This window comes from Pipistrellus hanaki, assembly GCF_964339955.1.
Source record: "Pipistrellus hanaki genome assembly, chromosome: 3".
Lineage (NCBI taxonomy): Eukaryota > Metazoa > Chordata > Mammalia > Chiroptera > Vespertilionidae > Pipistrellus > Pipistrellus hanaki.
Window position 1 is genome coordinate 100,213,317 of NC_140505.1, and position 18,772 is coordinate 100,232,088.

Genomic DNA, 18,772 nt, shown 5'->3' on the forward strand with positions numbered 1-18,772 from the left:
ACTGAATTGTCCCTCTTTGTGCTTGCCCTGTGCTGTTTTCGGTAGGATCCTGGGCTGGGAAGCCGTGGGTAAATGTGGAGGCTTCACTGAGAGACCATTGGGACAGCCCAGGGAGAGGACTTGTGATGTCTAATTGTGTCAATTAACCCGGGCCACCATACCCAGATAACTGGTCAAAGATTATTCTACATATTTCTATGAAGATATTTTGATGAAGGAAGGGAGTAGAGGAAGAATTGGGTCCTAATATATAGTGACAGGAGATTTAACTCTAGGGATGGACACACAGTGTAATATACAGATCTTGTAACATAGAAACACACACTTGAAACCTGTATTATCATGTTGACCAATGCCACACAATAAATTTAATTAAAATAAATAAAAATAAATATTTCTGTGGCAACATGTCAAAAACATATTCTGTGGTGAGCTGGGGGCACAGTGGTAGGAGAAAGCCCTCGGATCTCCCTGCGCCAAACCTGACCAGAGGACTAAAACTTGCTGAGCTTCACAGAGATAGGAACAAAGGCCAAGGGCAAGGGGGATACATTTTTGGAAATTTAAGAAAGGCTCACATTCACCAATTTAAGAGCCTGACCTATAAACCAGAGTGGCAAATTGTTCATTGTTAGTGAGATGCCACTGCCTAGGTCAGACTCTAAGTTCCTCTAGCCAGGGCATGCTTTCACTGCACTTAGCACTGGATGCCATACAGTCCCTACCACAGAGACTAGACCCCCCTAAACTCTCTGGTCAGCATTCCCTCTCTAGATGTGTGAGGGGGAAGCCTCTCTAGGCACAGAGTCAGAAAATGGAAAGCCAGCAGCATGATTTGGTGCTGACAGCTGGCACATGGCAGGCAGATAGCCAGTTTGCTGGGGCACCTGGTCAGTGCTAGCCTTGGTGGAGATCTGCAACCAAGAACGGGTTGACCACTTGCTTTGTGCCAGAGATGACACTTGCTATGATCAATACAGTCTGTATTAAAAGCATTCTTTCCGTACAGGTGTATTTAAGGGAGAATTTCCAAAGGGAGAATATTCTGTTTTCACAATTGAAAATATGTGACAAACTTTAGGTGTTCAACTTATAAATCATATCACAATGATATTCTCTTACCTCCTGCAAAATCTTTTCACTAATCTGACTGAAATGGTGTCCTGGGGGTTTGATCCCAGATACCATCAACCCAGGACTGAAGATCCTTGGCTTCTGCAAGTCTGGCTTGAATTTATCACAGAGGCTGGCAGCCGGCTTCAGGTCTCTGCCTGCCACCTTCTCCTCTTTGGGAAGAGGTGTGTTACGTGTGGGCGGGGCATAAGGAAGGCCCACTGGGACCAGCGAAGTGTCCACCTGGCCGAGGGCCTGCGGACTCCTCCTGATGTAGGTGATGATCTTGGGCCTCACGTGCTTAGGCTTGGGCAAAATGATGGGCTTGGGTTCTGTCTTTTCTTCTGTTCTTTCAGCCTGGTGGCTCTCCTGTGAGGAAGGCGTACCCTCAGAATGTGTGGGGAAAGGCTTGGGGATCCCACTGGGGCAGCTGTTCTTGTCAGGCACTTTGGGGGAGGTGTCCAACAACTGCAAGCAGTCAGTAGGAGGTGGGGCAGCCGAGGGTGACCCTGCGTCCACACTCAACATACTCAAGTCCTGAAGACTGGTACTGGGCAGTGCTGGCTGGTGGGTCACACTGACAGTTGTCTCTGGGTGGAGAGGGGTTGGGATACTGAGAGGAGAATCAGTTCTTGCTGTGGAACTTTCGGTTTTAACTGCATTTTCTAAAAGGTTCCTATTTTCAGCAACAGATGTAGTGACCTCTTTGCTTTCCCTGGCTTCTGGGCTGCTGCTCTGAGGGTCAAGAGGCTCAGGGACCCCAGTTTTGCTCTCTCCAACAGAAGGATCTGAAGTAAAATCCATAGCAATGGCCCTGCTCCCACTGCTCAGCACCCTTTTCTCCTCACTGGCAGCTGGGGGTCTGCTGTCAGCTGGGGCATGAGGAATAAAAGCTACATGACCATCACCTGGTGACAAGTGGCTGGATGAACCTTCATGCAGCTTCCCAGCTGCAATTGATGAAATTCTTCCAGGTAGCTGATTATCAGCAGCTCGCAAGGAAGCCGGGCCAGGTTTGGGGAAGATCTGAAGAGAACCTTGATCACCCAGGTGGACGGTGCTCTGGTCCTGCACACTCCTGCCTCTTGGCCCTCCAAGCGGGTAGAGACTGCTCTGGGGCAGGCTGCTGACCACCCTGGTGGGGGCTTCTTGCAGTGCTTCCCCACCAGGCAACTTTCTCTCTTGGAGTAACGTGCTGTCTTCATTGGGACATCCCAGACATTCGGCCTGGGCTGACATGAATTCCTGCAGGGCCCAGGGTTGGACGAATTTCAGCTCTGGCTTGGGCTCTCCCTTTTCCTGATCTAATTGTGCTTCTGGCTTACTCAGGACTTCCTTGGATGCTGAAGTCAGAGCACACCCTGAATGGGCAGAACGTAGTGTGCTCTCATTGCTAACTTCTGGTACATGTGCTCCTTCCATCTGGGTCTCTAAGCAGGTGGTCTCCTTGGTTTCTGAGGTAGATGGTTTAGGAAGACACATACCCTTTCCCTCTGAGGTGATATAAGCTGGAGGACAAGCTGTCCCTGGGGAGTGGGATGTCACTATCTTCTGTTGCCCTTCACCTCCCTTGGGCATGCAACCCAGGGTTTCTGGGGGTTCCAGTGGGGCAGGCTGTGGAGGTGGCTGAGACAGGCTCCCAGCACACTCCTTTGTGAACTGGTCCCCTGCAACAGCAGAGCTGCTCGCCCTATCCAAAGCATGCCGTCTCAGTTCTTCGTTGTCCAGTGTCTTTGCCAATTTATCCTTAGGAACATGCCGAGGAATTTCAGTGCCCCTTGGAGTCAAAACATCTGGACTGGCCTCACCCGTAACAGACCTCCAACCTGCCAGACTTTGTTCCTGTCCACTCCACGGAGTCTGCAGGAGAGTTGTGCCTCTCTGCATTGTGTGCTCTTCGTTTATTGCGCTACAAACTTTTGAAGACAATTTTAAATCCTTCAAGCTGCTGGGGCCAGCCTGCAATCCCTTCCCAAAGGCCTGAAGTGAGTGAAATTCATTATGGAAATAGGTTCTGTTTTCTGGCTCATGTGAATTTGCATTTCCAGTTTCATCTGTCAGGTCAAGTGTCTGAGACTCATCATGAGAAAGACCACCCTCCACCATGATCTGATTGGCATTTGTATCACCCGAATTTAGGAGACTCTCATTATTATTTTTCATCCCCTGTCTGTTGTCCTGCAATTGAGTGTAATATGATTTCTTGGGAGCCAGTGGGACACTCATCTTCTACCTTCAGTGGGGGCTGCTCGCCATGCAGCCCTCCTGGATGGAGAGGGGCTTCCTCCAAGCTGCTGGGATTAAAAGGAAATTCTGAAGCTGCTCATCACCCCTAACAATGTTATGTTGAAACACTGCTTTTAATCATTTTCGGAGCAATTTTAAAACCGAACCTTGTCTTGATATGTGGCTGGGTGACTTATTTCTTAGGGGCCTGCTGAACAAGAGCTGATTAATCCATGTGACCTAGAGAGAAATAAAAATAAAGCTATGTTAAATTGACACAGAGATTCTCAAGAGAAAAAGGCATGGTAAGCACAGATTTATTCATCACTTTCATAGTATTATTTCATTCATTCAACCCATAGATTTCTAACAAAACCTTTCAGAGAAGGGCTACTACTGCTGGCCAAGTAGGGAGAAATTGAAACTTCAGAATAATTAATGTTAGAAATGGATGGTAAACACCTATTAAATCTTAAATTCAGGTTTTAAAAATCCACAAATCCATACTGATAGTGAATTAAGAGGGTGGAGGAGATAAGAAGGCTCTTCTTCACAGAAGACTACAAACTATTATAGGGAAACTATGCAGTTAGGAAATCATAATTTTTCAATCACCAGAGTCATCATTACCTTGGGTGAGGGACACAACAGTGCTCCTGGGTGACAGATTGTTGGGGAACAGAATATTTACAGAATCTCAAGGTATCATCCTCCAGATTTCTTTATTTCTTACAAAAGAAACAATTTATATTTACAATTGTGACAAATTGTGGACACCTCCCTAATTAAATGATCAAATTTATCATCATCAATAATGGAAACTATCAGTGTTCCTGAGTTTAGGTAGTTCTCAGTGCTTCATATCACCCAGTAGTATTCTTGCTATAAATGTTCAACCTGAATGTCATTAAGAGGAAACAATCAAATTTAAATTGATGGACATTTTACAAAATAACTTGGCCCAAAATGCCAATAGATATCTAAACACAGTGAATGATCCTTTACTAGAACTTTTTGTTTGTTTGTTTGTTTGTTTGTTGGTTTGTTTTTTAAGTTAGCAAAGTATTGGGACAATTAGAAATTTAAACATGGATTGCATATTAGGTAAAGGTGTTTGATCAGTATTAGCTTTCTTGGTTGTATAACAGTATTATGATCATATCAGAGATAATATTTGGTTTTGGAATATTTTTAAACACAAAATACTTCTTAACATGACATGCTGTCTGTAACTTACTCTCAAATTGTGGAGGGAGGCAAGGCAGAGGTGATTAGGGCAATCAGGCTGGTGGTGGTGGGGGATAGTTAGGAGGTGACCAGGCCAGCAGAAGGGCAGTTAGAGGGTGACCAGGCCAGCAGTTGGACATCCCCCAAGGGATCCCAAAATGGAGACGGTGCAGGCCTCGCTGAGGGACAACCCCCTTCCATGCACAAATTTTGTGCACTGGGTCTCTAGTATATGTTATAGAACAAAAAATATATAATGAACAAGAAACATGAAGGATGGAAAAATCACCAATAATTTGCAACTACCTCCCTATTTAATTTTTCACTTGAAAACCTACCATGAGCTTCCCTAAGTGCTCAGCTGATGAAGCTCTCTTTTCTTTTCATTTCTTTTGTATCTATACATAAGCATCTACTTTCCACATAAGTTTCTTGTCAGAAATCAAAAAAGGAGAGAAAACTCACACAAAATGAGAAAAGTAAATTGAAATTCAATTTCTTTTTGTTTGACCCTTCTTCCCCTCTCCCCAGGACACATTAACATACTGATCTAGGCCATTCCCATGTTTACATATAAACACCTGCACGCGTGTGCTCTTTTGTTTTCCTGCCATCTACTCTTCTGCTCTCCCCATGTGCACTCATGGCGCTCATCTTCCCTGCTCCCTTCATTTCAGCCTTGGTTCCTTCACACAGGAGATTCTCAAGGAATCCCCTTCCTGTATTCAGATACTTCCCTTATTCAATTTTAAAACTGTTCTTCTTGAAGCTACATGTGTCCCTCAGGCATAAATACAAAAAGCAAATCAATAAGACAGCAGCTTAAAAGAATACAGTACTATGTTCCCTGGGTCGGAAAACAGGTGTCCCAGAAAGATAGGGAGAGCAAGTAACGTCATAGATATGGGCCATCCACAGAAAAATGGCATCTCTAACTCTCTGGGGTTAGAATCAGAAGCATGAAGCTAAGAGCACTGTTTGGTTTGAATTGTCAAGGCTGGGAGAAACAAATAAAAGAACTTTGATGAGCCGAAACCGGTTTGGCTCAGTGGTAGAGCGTCGGTCTGCGGATTGAAAGGTCCCAGGTTCGATTCCAGTCAAGGGCATGTACATTGGTTGCGGGAACATCCCCGGTAGGGGGTGTGCAAGAGGCAGTTGGTGGATGTTTCTCTCTCATCGACGTTTCTAGCTCTCTATCTCTCTCCCTTCCTCTCTGTAAAAAAAAATCAATAAAATATATTAAAAAAAAAGAACTTTGATGAGCAAAACCACATACATCACAATCCACAACAAGATGGTAGATTATGACAAATAGGTATAAGATCAGGGTCTTGCTAGAAAGAGTTGTCAGTAAATCATAAATGATGCTCATCGCTGAGGGCATGAAAAGCTGTAATCTTCTAGAGCCAAGAACCATTCTCAGCACTAATACATATTTGTACAGCTTAATTTTTAAATCATATTTCCCTAAACTTTCATTTTAATTTAAGCAAATAATGTTTGTAATGACCTCCGTACATAGGTCTTAACATATCCTTGAACTTTTTGTTCCCTCCTGGTAAAGAAATGAAAGCAGAGAGAGGGTTATATTCCTAAGATCACACAGCTAAGAGTAAGACAGAGACAGGAAAGTAAAATCCATGCAAAAAGGGAAAGCTACAAAAAGAAAAGCTGCCTGTTGGTGAAATTGTACAGAGCAAAAAGAAAGAATAAAAGGAAAAGTAACCATCATAAGAATCATAAGAATAAAAACAGAAAAGCAAAACCAGAACCCAAAGACGGAGAGAAAGCTCACAGGAAGCAGGACAATCAAATTCCAAACCTTCTCCAATGACAGAGGCAAAATCACATACAGAGGTGTGTTCCCTGATATCTTTCCCTTGCCTGGGCACCCCTGAGCTCCATGGTTCCACCAGAATACAGTCAGAGTCAACATGAACAGCAGTGTTTTTCTGGACCTAGATTTAAATCCCAGTTACTCAACTAGATAAAAAGTTTCCCCAAATTAATCATGATCATAAAAATTCACACTCATAAAACAGGAGTATGTGAGTAAACAAAAAATGCAAATATGTCAACCAACTGTGCTCACTCCCAACTGAGGTACATTTTCCTAGGGTGAGGAGAGTAACTTTTATGTGCCTCACATCTATGACTATAGAAAGTTATGAACAATGGCCTTAGAGGTAAATGGTAATTAACCTTGAAAAAAAATCTATTCTTTAAATCTTAAATCAAAAGAAATTTAAAGACTTTCTAGGCTCATGGACTATCTGATGCTTAATAGTTTTCCAAGGAGTTCCCCCTACTGGTAGGGTGAAAGCCCCAGAGTCAGGAAATCCACCAGCTTCTAGGCAGCCTCCTCCCCCCACCTCAGGACAGGGCCACCATCAAACCAGCCAGCAGCTGGTATTGCCTCCCTAGAACAGAACAATGCAATCTTTCATCAAAAGCTGTTATGCTTCCTTCCTCCCCAAAATCTTATTAAAGAATTCAGATTCTCCCAACTAAGCATCCACACCAGGTGCCTGATTTCTTTTAAGTATGGTGCTCAGAGCTGCACACGGTGCTCCAGTCCAGGGTGCATCATCCAAGGTTATGTGGAAACAAGATTTCCATTCTCTTAGTTATATACCTGCACACAACCTAAGAGAGTGACCTCTTCATGGGCATATAAATTGCCCTGTTAATTCTATATCCCATCTAATAAAAGAGTAACATACAAATTGACCGTACCTCCACTACAACCACAAGTCACACCCACGAGCCAATGAGTAGCAAGTATGCAAAGTAACCCAATCAAGATGGCTGAAGCCATAGAGAGAGCAGGAAGTGTGGGTTTCCTTGGCAATGGAGGAAGCCAAGTTTTCCTCCCACCCTGGAGGGCCTAGGGCTCTAATCAAGGGTACAAAGTTTCAATTATAGAAGATACCAGATACCAGAGCCTCCACTTGGATCACCAGGGGGCATGGCCAGCCTGAAAACCACCAAAGGCCCCTCGCCCAGGCTGCCCCATTCCCCAAGGGAACCTCTACCATGATCTGGGACACCCTTCAGGGCAAACCAGCTGGCCCCACTTGTGCACCAGGCCTCTATCCCATCTAATGAAAGAGTAATATGCAAATTGACCATCACTCCAACACATAAGATGGATGCCCCCATGTGGTCAAAGATAGCTGTCCCCATGTGGACACAAATTGGCTGGCACAAGATGGCAAGCAGGAGAGGGCAGTTGGGAGGAACCAGGCCTGCAAGGGAGGGAAGTTGGAGGTAATCAAGCCTGCAGGGGAGGACAGTTAGGGGTGACCAGGCTGGCAGAGGAGGGAAGTTGGGGGCGACTGGGCCTACAGGGAAGGGCAGTTAGGGGTGACCAGGCCTGCAGAGGAGGGCAGTTAGGGGCAAACAGGTTGGCAGAGGAGCAGTTAGGCATAAATCAGGCTGTCGGGGAAGTGGTTAGGGAGTGATCAGGATGGCAGGCAGAGGCAGTTAGGGGCAATCAGGAAGGCAGGCAGTTGGGAGCCAGCAGTCCTGGCTTGTGAGAGGGAAGTCTCAGATTGAAAAAGGTGCAGGCTGAACTGAGGGACACACCCCCTGTGCACAATTTCATGCACTGGGCCTATAAAGTTATCCAATAAAATACCAAGTACTATATGAGTTACTCCTAAACTACACTGATTCAATCCTAAAAATTCATAATTGGCTTTCAGCACCTATAGATAGGATCATAAAAATATATCCCTGGAATGTCAGATTGCTGGTCTAGGCCATTGTTCTATCCTATTCAAAAATAGTTGGGTCAACCCTTAATTTTTCATCCAAAATATATGCAGTGCATTCTGTTTTCAAACCATCTTCAAAGAGGTAAGTGCACCTTCATATTATCATCCATTTTATAGTACCAATGTCAGTAGAAAGGGTGGAGGATAAAGTGGCAGCATCTGGTGGCAGGGACAAGTAACTCCATGACGCTCCTCATCTGCTTATCAGCATTCTTTGGGCAAGTTCACACAGGCATGCCTCCTTTCACCAGGCCCTGCAGCCACTGCACATCTTGTCCATAAGAACATCATAAGAAACTTTGAGTAATAGCCAAGATATGGAAGCAACCTATATATCTATCAATAGATGAATGGATGATACATATATTTTATATAACATTCCACATCTTCTATTAATTTTTATTAGATAGATAGATAGATAGATAACAATGAAATATTATTCAACAATAAAAATGAATGAAATCTTGCCATTTGCAACAACATGATGAACCTAGAGGGTATTATGCCAAGTGAATTAAGTTAGACAGAGAAAGACAAATACCATATGATCTTGTCAAAATTTATCTCTAAAAATAAATAAATAAATAAATAAATAAATAAATAATAAACAAGCAAAACAGAAACAGACCCTTTCATATAGAAAACAAGCTGATGGTTGCCAAAGGGGCAGGTGTGGAGGAATAGGAGAACATTGAGAAACAAAAAGTAACTACTTTGTCAGACATATTCCCATAATAATTATAATATCACCTCTCACCGAAAGAAAAAGAGTGAAGATGAAAGTCAAAAAAGAAGTCTGATCTACCATAACTTGTTCTATATACTACTCACCATTCTAGGGATCTCTGTTTATTTTGTTATTACTCATAACTCACCAATCACAAATGCTAATTAAAATACAATATGGGCTCACTGGCATGCAGTTTGAGCACTGCACTCTCTCCTTATAACAATCAAAATTGCCTTTGACCACCTTTAACAATCACACATGTCTTTAGCTCTCCCCAGCTCCCAATCTCTGGGAATGGTTTAACAGGGAAATCATTCAAGCTTCTTTTAGTTTGTTTATTTAGTGTTTTTTCTTTTTCATCTAGATCTCTTTAGTGAAATGCATAAACATTTATGAATCATAAAGTGGACTGATAGCATCCACATGCTCAGATACAATCTCTTCATCCATCTTGTGCTTCAATTTCCTATTGCCATGCTTGTTCTGTCCAGTCAGTGTGAAAGGTGTTCTCAAAGAAAGAGGAACTCAGCTGGTCTACCATCTTTGTGTCCTTTACTAACATGACCATGGCTTAGCCTGGCTCAGGGACAGGTGTCTCTGCTTGACATTCAAAGTCTGATGAATAATGACCCACATGTTTCCAGACTGCATCCCCTTTACTCTTCTACTTAAAACAGCCTGCCCTATAAAGTTGTCCTCCCCATCCAATAGGGAGCTCCACCTTCTGAGCTCAAAAACTTTCCTAAATTTTCTCCTCCAGCCCCACTGCCAAAAATGGTGCAGAAGGATCTGGATATTGTCTCTTCATATCCTGAATCCCCAAATATTTCCTTTTGGCACTGTCATACTGTGTTTTTTAATTATAGTAATGTGCATCTTATTTTACTACAGTTAAGAGAGCATCTCCTTATTATGGATCCATATACCACCCTAATTATAGCTACCTGTAAGCTCATTAGGCTATAGAATAGTAAACTACTGCCCGGTAGTTTGCACATAGTAGGCACTCAGGATGAAGCAATCTCCTCCAATTGGAGTTAAAATGACAAATGTAGACACCACTTTCAATACAGCACAAACCCTATTGTTTCAATGTTCTAAGATGCAGATTTTTAAGCCACCCTTTCCAACTGGGTAACTGGTGAGGTACCCTCTGCCCCTCACCTCAGAAGGACTGCCCCAGAATATCCAGGGAAATTATATGGAAAAATACCTTCTGACCATCACTGTTTGATTTACATTTGTCATGATATTTTATTTCTTTAGAAAATAAACAAACTAAAGGAAGCTTGAACTATTTTTTCTATTATTAAAAGGAGGCATGGGTTTTAAAAACTGAACATTACTGTTGTACAGCCTTCCTCTGCTGCCAGGTCTGCTGTGTAAGGCTTTATCAGCTGTGGGTTTTCATATAAATATTCAAGCGCTGTGCCCTTGAATGTAAATGCAATTCCATCCAACAGTAGCTACTACCGTGCAATAAATTATCCTTCAGAAGAACTTTAGATACAGAAAAATGTACAGGATATAAGCTCAAAATTTAACAGTAAGTATAACAACATAAAAAAAAGTTAAAATCCCAACTTTCAAATTCTGGTTGACATTTTTACTGAGCATATATTCAGGGTCCATAAATTTACACCACATTTAATAGGATGATTTTATAGTAAGTCACTTAGAATATTTGCATAGAGGTCAATGCATTCACCAGCTTTATAAAGTCTTATGGCAATTGTTCCTGTTTTCTGCCTTTTTAATCATTTTAGAACATCCATGTTATTGGTCCTATTGCATAATGCTGTGAAAGTTTATTCTCAACAGATGTAGCTACAGGGCATCTAAAACTGATGAACTTCATGAGTTCAGCTTCACCACCATATGATTAAAACATTGACTTGCTAGTTAGGGGACAGTAAATACCTGTTCCAGGCTCTGTAGCTATCTGTGGTGCTGAATTCTCTGACAGCGTGCCAAACCCTGTGAAATATAACAGCTCTCTGGGTCTCACTTTACCCTCCTTATCCAGGTCCAGACATGAGTATGTCACATTTTTTCTAATAATAAACAGGACTGTGTTCAGAAAGAATGTCTTTGGGGGGAAGGGGGGAGGTGGAGAAGCATATGGACATAACTGAAATGCTGCTATTTCCCCTTTATAGAGGGCCAAGAGAAGTAACTTGACTTTTCATAGAATAGACCAATCTGACATTTAAGCAAAATATTATATTAACTAATATGTAAAGCCTCACCAATAAAAAATATTGCATGTTTCTCAAAAAAAAAAAAAAGCCTCATTCACCTTTGCCAACAAAAAAGTATTTGCTTTCCCCTTTAAAAGCCCAAATCCTTCCAGCATGAAATTTCAAACACAAAAAATATAGGATATTAATTCCTTGCCTATTATTTTATTTCTTTCTTGAATGTGATTTTTCTTTCAAAATTGCCAATATAAAAGAAATGAATCCTCATTGTATTTAAAAAAATAAAAATACCAATGTCCCGTACTTCCACCCCAAGAAATAGAGTTGATGTGTAATATCCCTTTTTTTTATACTCAGAGAATGGGTTTCTATAACCGCTTTTTTAATATGCATATCATAGATACCTCCCACAGAAATACTAGTACATGTAATAAATTTAATGATCACTTTTACCATAATTTACCTGCCTGTCCCATTATTGTCAAAGAATTGCGTATATTTATTGTACCCCATATTTCTGTAAGATGGGTTCCTAAAGCTAGAGTCACTGTGGAAATAGGCATGCACATTTGCATTTTTACACAGAATGCTAAGCTCTATGATGGATATTTATCTTTTTCTTTTTTAATTTACTTATTGACTTTAGAGAGAGGGAAGAGAAGGAGAAAGAGAAAGAGAAAGAGAAAGAGAAAGAGAAAGAGAAAGAGAAAGAGAGAGAGAAAGAGAGAGAGAAAGAGAGAGAGAAAGAGAGAGAGAAAGAGAAAGAGAAAGAGAAAGAGAAAGAGAAAGAGAAAGAGAAAGAGAGAGAGAAAGAGAGAGAGAAATATCAATTGTTGTTCACCCATCCATTCATTCATTGGTTGATTCATATATATGCCTTGATAGGGGATTGAACCCAAAACCTTGGTGTATTGAGACAACACTCTAACGAACTGAGCTACCTGTTCAGGACTGATGGGGGAGGGTACAGTATTTGTTTTGTCTACAGGTGCATCTCCTGTGCCTAGGCTATATGCAAGGGCCTGGCACATAATGGATGTCCCATAATCATCTGTGAATAAACAAGTGCTGCCCTTAAGAAAAAAGTGTCACTCTTCATTCTATCCTTCTTTCCCCCTATTTCCTGCTCCATCTCTTCCCTCTCAAAACTCTTTCCAATTAAAATAACCAGTACATTTACCATTCAAATAGGGACACCTTTTTCTTGCACGAGAATTGTTTCCAATTACCTATTAATATAATTTGCATATGGTAAAATTCACTCTTTTTGCTGTACATTTCTACAAGTTTTTGGCAAATGTATACAGTCTTGTGACCACTACCACCACAAGCAAGCTACAGAACAGTTCCATAATCTCCAGAGATTTCCAAATTCCTTCAGAGGCTAACCTTCCCCCAACCCCCAGTCCCTGGCAACTAATAATTTGATTTCTGTGCCTACAATTTTGCCTTTTCCAGAATGTCATTTAGTAAGTATAAGTGTACATTGTGCAGCCTTAGTGTGTAGCTTCTTTACCCTAGCATAGCAATTTTCAAGTGGTGTGCCCCAAGAATTTTTAAACCATTCAATACCTGAGTTATTTAGTCAGGAGCACTAATCTCTTTTCCATCAGATTGTCAAATAAAAAATAATGCTAATAGCCAACACAACAATAGCCATCCAGTATGAATAAATAAAAAGTACTTATTTTTTCCAGATTGGCAAATATATATATATATATATATATATATATATATATATATATATATATGGAATTTTATTAATTAGTTTGTGTGCGCTATGAGATGAAAAAAGTTGAAAATCATTGTCCTAGCACAGTGCATATGAAATTCATCTATCAGTAGTCAGTTCCTGCCTATAGCTAAATAGGACTCCATGCTACATACCACAGTTTCTTTCTTTTTAAAAAAAATATATTTTATTGATTTTTTACAGAGAGGAAGAGAGAGGGATAGATAGTTAGAAACATCGATGAGAGAGAATCATCGATCAGCTGCCTCTTGCACACCCCCTACTGGGGATGTGCCCGCAACCAAATACCACAGTTTCTTTATAGTCCCCAGGTGAAGGATGTTTGTGTTCTTGGAAGGTTTTGGCAATTATAAATAAAGCTATTACAAATGCTTGTGTATCAATCATTATATAAAATTGGAACACTTTTGAGAGTTCAAAGATGCAAAACCTAACAGCTTGTCAGATACCAGGTGCCAACTGGACATATGGTCACCTTGTTTACTACCCAGGGCTATCTGATGGTTGTGCTTATTGACCATCTATTATCTTCCTCCTCTCATCCTACCTAAGCTCCAGGAGAGCAGGCACCTCTTCCTCAGCTCACCACTCTATTCTCAAGCCTACACAGTAGTTGGCATATAAGAGAAACAAAAACATTTTTAATTGAACAAAGTTCAGTAGACACCGGGAAATTATTTTCATCAACACCTGAATAACACCATTATTGGACTCTGTTTCCAGTGCTTTATTGCATTTAATCCATATAACAACTTGATGGCTGAATATTATTACTGTCACATCTTACAGATGTGAAACTAAGGTGAAGAAAAGTTCAATTACTTCTGATTGCAAATTGGAAGAGCTGGTATGAATCCATGCTCTGAAGCCACCACTGTGAGCTTCCACTAAATCAACCTTTTTTAAAGTTGATGGGTTAAAATTTTTTATTTTATATATTCCTGGCTAATGAGGCTCAGTTGGTTGAAGGGTTGTTCTATGCACCAGAAGGTTGCTGGTTTGGTTCTCAGTAAGGGCACATACCTGGGTTGTGGGTTCGATCCCTGGTGGGGTGAGTACAGGAGACAACTAATCCATATTTCTCTCTCACTTCAAGGTTTCTCTCTCTCTCTCTCTCTCTCTCTCTCTCTCTCTCTCTCTCTCTCTCTCTCTCTCTCTCTCCTCTCTCTCACTCTCTGTAAAGCATCTCCTTAAGTGAGGATTTTTAAAAAATATTTTATTTTGTTTTTACTTTACCTCTAGGGAGGTTACAGGTCAGGCCCAGGGGAGGCCCAGCCTCACACTCTCTAATCTGAGACCCTTCAAGGGATATCTGACTGCCCATTTAGGCCTGAGATCATCCCCTAACCACTCCTCTGTCAGCCTGATTGACTGATCGATGCCTAACTACTCCCCTGTCAGCCTAATTGCCCTCCCCTGCTAGCCTGGTCACCCCGAACTGCCTTCCCCTAACTGTCCTTCCTTGCAGGCCTTGTTGCCCCCAACTTCCCTTCCCTTCAGGCTCCCCCCCCCCAACTCCCTCCACTGCAGGCCTGGGTCTCCCCCAACTGCCCTCCCCTGCAGGCCTGCCCCCCAAAATGCCTTCCCCTTCGGGCCTGGGTCCCCCTCAACTGTCCTCCCCTGATGGCCATCTTGAGACAGCCATCTTGTGCCCACATGGGTGCGGCCATCTTTGACCACATAGGGGTGGCCATCTTTTGTGTTGGAGTGATGGTCAGTTTGCATATTACTCTTTTATTAGCTAGGATGCTGTGAAACAGAATACGAAACACCACATGACAAGGAGGCACAGAAATTTAAACCAAGGGACCTTGAAAATGAGATCTTTGCCCTTTCTGGCAGTGTGTGTGTGTGTGTGTGTGTGTGTGTGTGTGTGTGTAGTTTACCATAAACTCCAGCTGGCTGCCCCAGGCCAGAGTATTGGATTTGTACCTATAAATGCTTCCCCACCAACTTCTTAACAATCTCTTTAGTTGGAAATGCTAAGGAAAAAAAACCACTATCAAATTCAAATCTGTCAAGCATTGCTCGCTCTCAAAGATTTCCTGATGAAGTAGAGCAAAATAATAGCAAAAATGAGGAATGGGAATTATCTATGGATTTCATTTATCTTTGCAAGCCTTATGTACTTACCAGAAAAACTGAGAGTTATCTGTTCTGGCCAACAAAGAAAATGTCGACATATAGTTGAAAAGATTAGCAATTTCAAAAGGCAGCAAGAACACTGGCTCTGACCCTCTAGAGTTGGTAATAAAGTCTCTGCCATTACTTCCTAAGACAGGTGGAAAAGCTGATATGCTGATGATTAATATTCTACCTGCAGAACACAGATAAGATCTGTGCTCTTCCAATAACATTATTATATGCCAGTGTTTATTAATGGGAGACTAAAAAGAAAGGGACTGCAAATCTAGATAAAAGCAAATGCTTTTGATGTACAGGAAGGAAATGCATTTAAACATGAGCATTTCCATTGGCATCCCAAGGGTTGCATCAGACATGATTTTGTGATAGTCTTATTAGAAGAAAGGGCAGCACTTTTTAAAAGCTGAATTCATGTGCATGTTTGCAAGGCATGCATTTTCTCCTCCGGTAGCTATCTGGCTTCCTAACTCAGGCCTGGCTGCTTCATAGTCATTGCCACCTGCCTGACACCTGAAGGCAATCAAAAAGCCACTCTTAGATTTAGAGCCTCTCTTCTTACTCATTCAAATCCTACAAATGGTCATCACACACTAACACCATCATGGACCATAACAGCTCAGACACTCAACACTGGGGAGAGAGGAATGGGGACCAGCCAGGCACAAATGAGCTCAAAAGAGAGGAATGGGGACCAGCCAGTGCAGCCTGGGAGAGGGACAAGCAGCCAGTCCCCCAGTCCCAGGTGCTAGCAGCTGTGCCTGCACCTGTGGCCCAAAAGAGGGACAAGCCGCACATACCGCAGTCCCAGGCACCAGTGGCTGGGGCTGCACCTGCAGCCCAGGAGAAGGACAAGCTGCCTGCCCTGTGTCCCTTGGCGCCAACAGCTGTGTCTGCACCTGTGGCCTGAGAGAGGGACAAGCCACCCACCCCATGGTCCCAGGCACCAATGGCTACACCTGTGGCTATAGCCCAGGAGAGGGACAAGCCACCCTCCCCATGGTCCCGGGTGCCTGTGGCTGCAGACTGGTCAAAGTCACCCATCTACAGTCCCCTACAGCTGCAGACAGCCTAGGCAAAGCTGGACCAGATCCCAGGTGCCTCTGACCAGCCAAAGGAAGGAATCCTGGGTCCTGGGTTTGGGATGAGGAAGAGGTGGTTAGGGGAAATCAGGTCAGCTGGGGAGCAGTTAGGGGTGATCAGGCAGGCAAGCAGATGAGTGGTTAGGAACCAGCAGACCTGGATTGGGAGAGGCAGTTTAACATCCCCTGAGGGGTCCCAGATTGGAGAGGATGCAGACCGGGCTGAGGGACTCCCTTTCCCCTTCCCTGCCCATACATGAATTTTGTGCATCAGGCCTCTAGTTTTAGTATAATAATGCAATGTTTCACTAATTTATTGCCTTCCTTATACAAAAAAAAAGGGGTAAGTCTGTCTTTCCTACTACTCCCTGTCTTTCCTTCCTGTCTTTCCTACCACTAGTCCTATGGTCCAGTCAGCTTCTGTAGTATGGATGGCAGAATCCATAAATCTACCTGAACAGGTAGGGAGGGATGCTGATTCCTGGGGAAGGTGATTATGGCATACTGCACACTGAGGTGCAGCTTGAACAAATTCTCAAACTCCTCGGGTAGGCCCTGCTCATCTTAGCTTCTCCAAGTGGGTTAATTTCACAGCAATAGGCACACTTGAGCTGTACCTCCCTGACCTTCCTCTGTGTTAGACCCTGGGAGTAGAGGAAGGTTGCACCTGACCCTATTCATCTGTAGGACGGCAGGCTGTAATCTCAGGGATGTCTGCTATCTGAAAGGAAGAAAGAAATCATCAGGGATAAAGTCAGAAGCACCTCCAGCTCAAAAGCCTTCACAGGTCACTATAAATGGACTCTTTCAAATCTTTTTTATTTTTATTTTATTTTATCTTCCATCAGAAGCACAAAACCTTTCTTCTGTCAAAGAACTAAATACCTAGAAGGATAAAACTAAATATTTAACACCATCCTGCAGTCCAATCAAAAGAATCTGTAACGACCAGAAAGTATGGTCATAAAGTACCAGATATCTCCAACTCAATGGAAAGGTATATATTTTCATAGCTCAAACCCTTTGGTTAAGACTCTCTGTATTTTCATTGGTTGTAATCCCATGTAATGAAGGCATTTTGGATCACCATGCTTGAAATAAAGATAAATAGAAAAAGAAAAAATATATTACTTAGGAACCTGCCTGGCCTAAAAACATGCAATAAAAATAACATATATGCTAGGAAGAATTATTGTTTTTTTAATACACCTGAGGTAAAAGAGTAATATTGCTTCAGCTAACTTGTAGGAATCATTCAACATTTCACCAAAATTGAAGGGAAAAAAACATCTATTACATATATATTCTCAAAAAATTCAAGATTGCAAAGGCCAGAATCTGCTCTCTAGGAATAATCACCATGGAAATTATGCTGAAAAGGAATAGCATTATGTCATCTGTCCTTTCAAAATGAAACTATTTTTGTGTCCTGGCAGATGGTCCATAGTAACTCTTCTAATCTGTTTTAAAAATGCAATCCTGCCTGTCTCTTACTATAAGGGAGTCAGTGTCTGGAAGAAAGATTTATATTTATTCTGTGTTGGTGGGCTGTGCAAATTCTAGAATGGAGAGAAGGTGACAAGACAACATAGCTGACAGGGAGGTTGGACTGGGAGCTGCAGAGCTAAGGTCGGCAGTAGCAGAGTGAAGAGCAAGGTGAAAGTGGAGGATGCCCAAGGCTTCTGCAAGGCAGAAGATTGACTCGGACACTCTGTCTTGGGTACTAATAGGAACAAGCAACAACCAACAGCAATTCACTCTTATATCTGTGGGTATTAACCCTGCTGTGGCCAATCAACCATGTGGCAATGAGTCTGTGCCTATTTCTTTTTAATGCAGTGCAATTATATTACAATTTACTTAACACCCACCCGTGATAGTGTATTACATACTCTTGGCCCCCACAACCACCATACAAGTTACTGCTCTCAGTTGTATTAAAATGCAGAGAGGAAACTGGATGTGATCAGGGAGTGACCACGTAGACAGGGGCTGACAGAACCCGGCTTCAGAGCAGAGGAAGCCACACTCCCTTCGCTTATTCCAGAGGACCTGCTCTGTTTATGGTGGTCACCTGACATTCTGAGGGATCTCACCAAAGGCAGAAACTCAGACTCTCCAGTCAGGGACATGGGACTGGGTCTTCCAGATAGCATGTTTCTGACAGAGCCAGCTGGACAATTCAGAAATATCACCAGCAATTGGGAAATCTTAAAATTTGCTTCATATGCTATCAAAGTTGATGATACCCTCCTGAAATTTTGACTTCATTTTCATTAAACAAGCTCAGCATTCCTTCAAAATCCTCCTCCTCTTGAGCTGAGGGACAGGAGTGTCCTCTCCAGTGACCTGTTCAGGCCACCGATGAATCTGGTGTCTGCTCTTCTCTGAAGGAACTAGAAACACTAATGTTTCCCCACTGATGCAGTCTCTGACGCCCAGTCATTTCAGTGAGAACAACCAGACACCCAATCAATCCCATGATCACCTCAGAGCTCTTAAATTTTAATAGAAATTTA

At 42.4% G+C, this 18,772-nt stretch overlaps 1 protein-coding gene across 5 annotated transcripts in view; it reads right to left on the reverse strand.

Moving 5' to 3' along the window:
- The window catches only part of MTUS2 (microtubule associated scaffold protein 2), a 480,281-nt gene that overhangs the window by 312,495 nt on the left and 149,014 nt on the right, over window positions 1-18,772 (reverse strand). For 3 of the 5 annotated variants that reach the window (XM_084878669.1, XM_084878666.1, XM_084878670.1), the window contains exon 3: window positions 1,123-3,579. In XM_084878669.1, coding sequence (XP_084734795.1) covers window positions 1,123-3,339 — 2,217 coding nt within the window. In that variant the 5' untranslated portion in view covers window positions 3,340-3,579. The remainder of the gene's footprint in view (window positions 1-1,122; window positions 3,580-18,772) is intronic. The other 2 variants (XM_084878667.1, XM_084878668.1) reach the window with 1 other exon arrangement.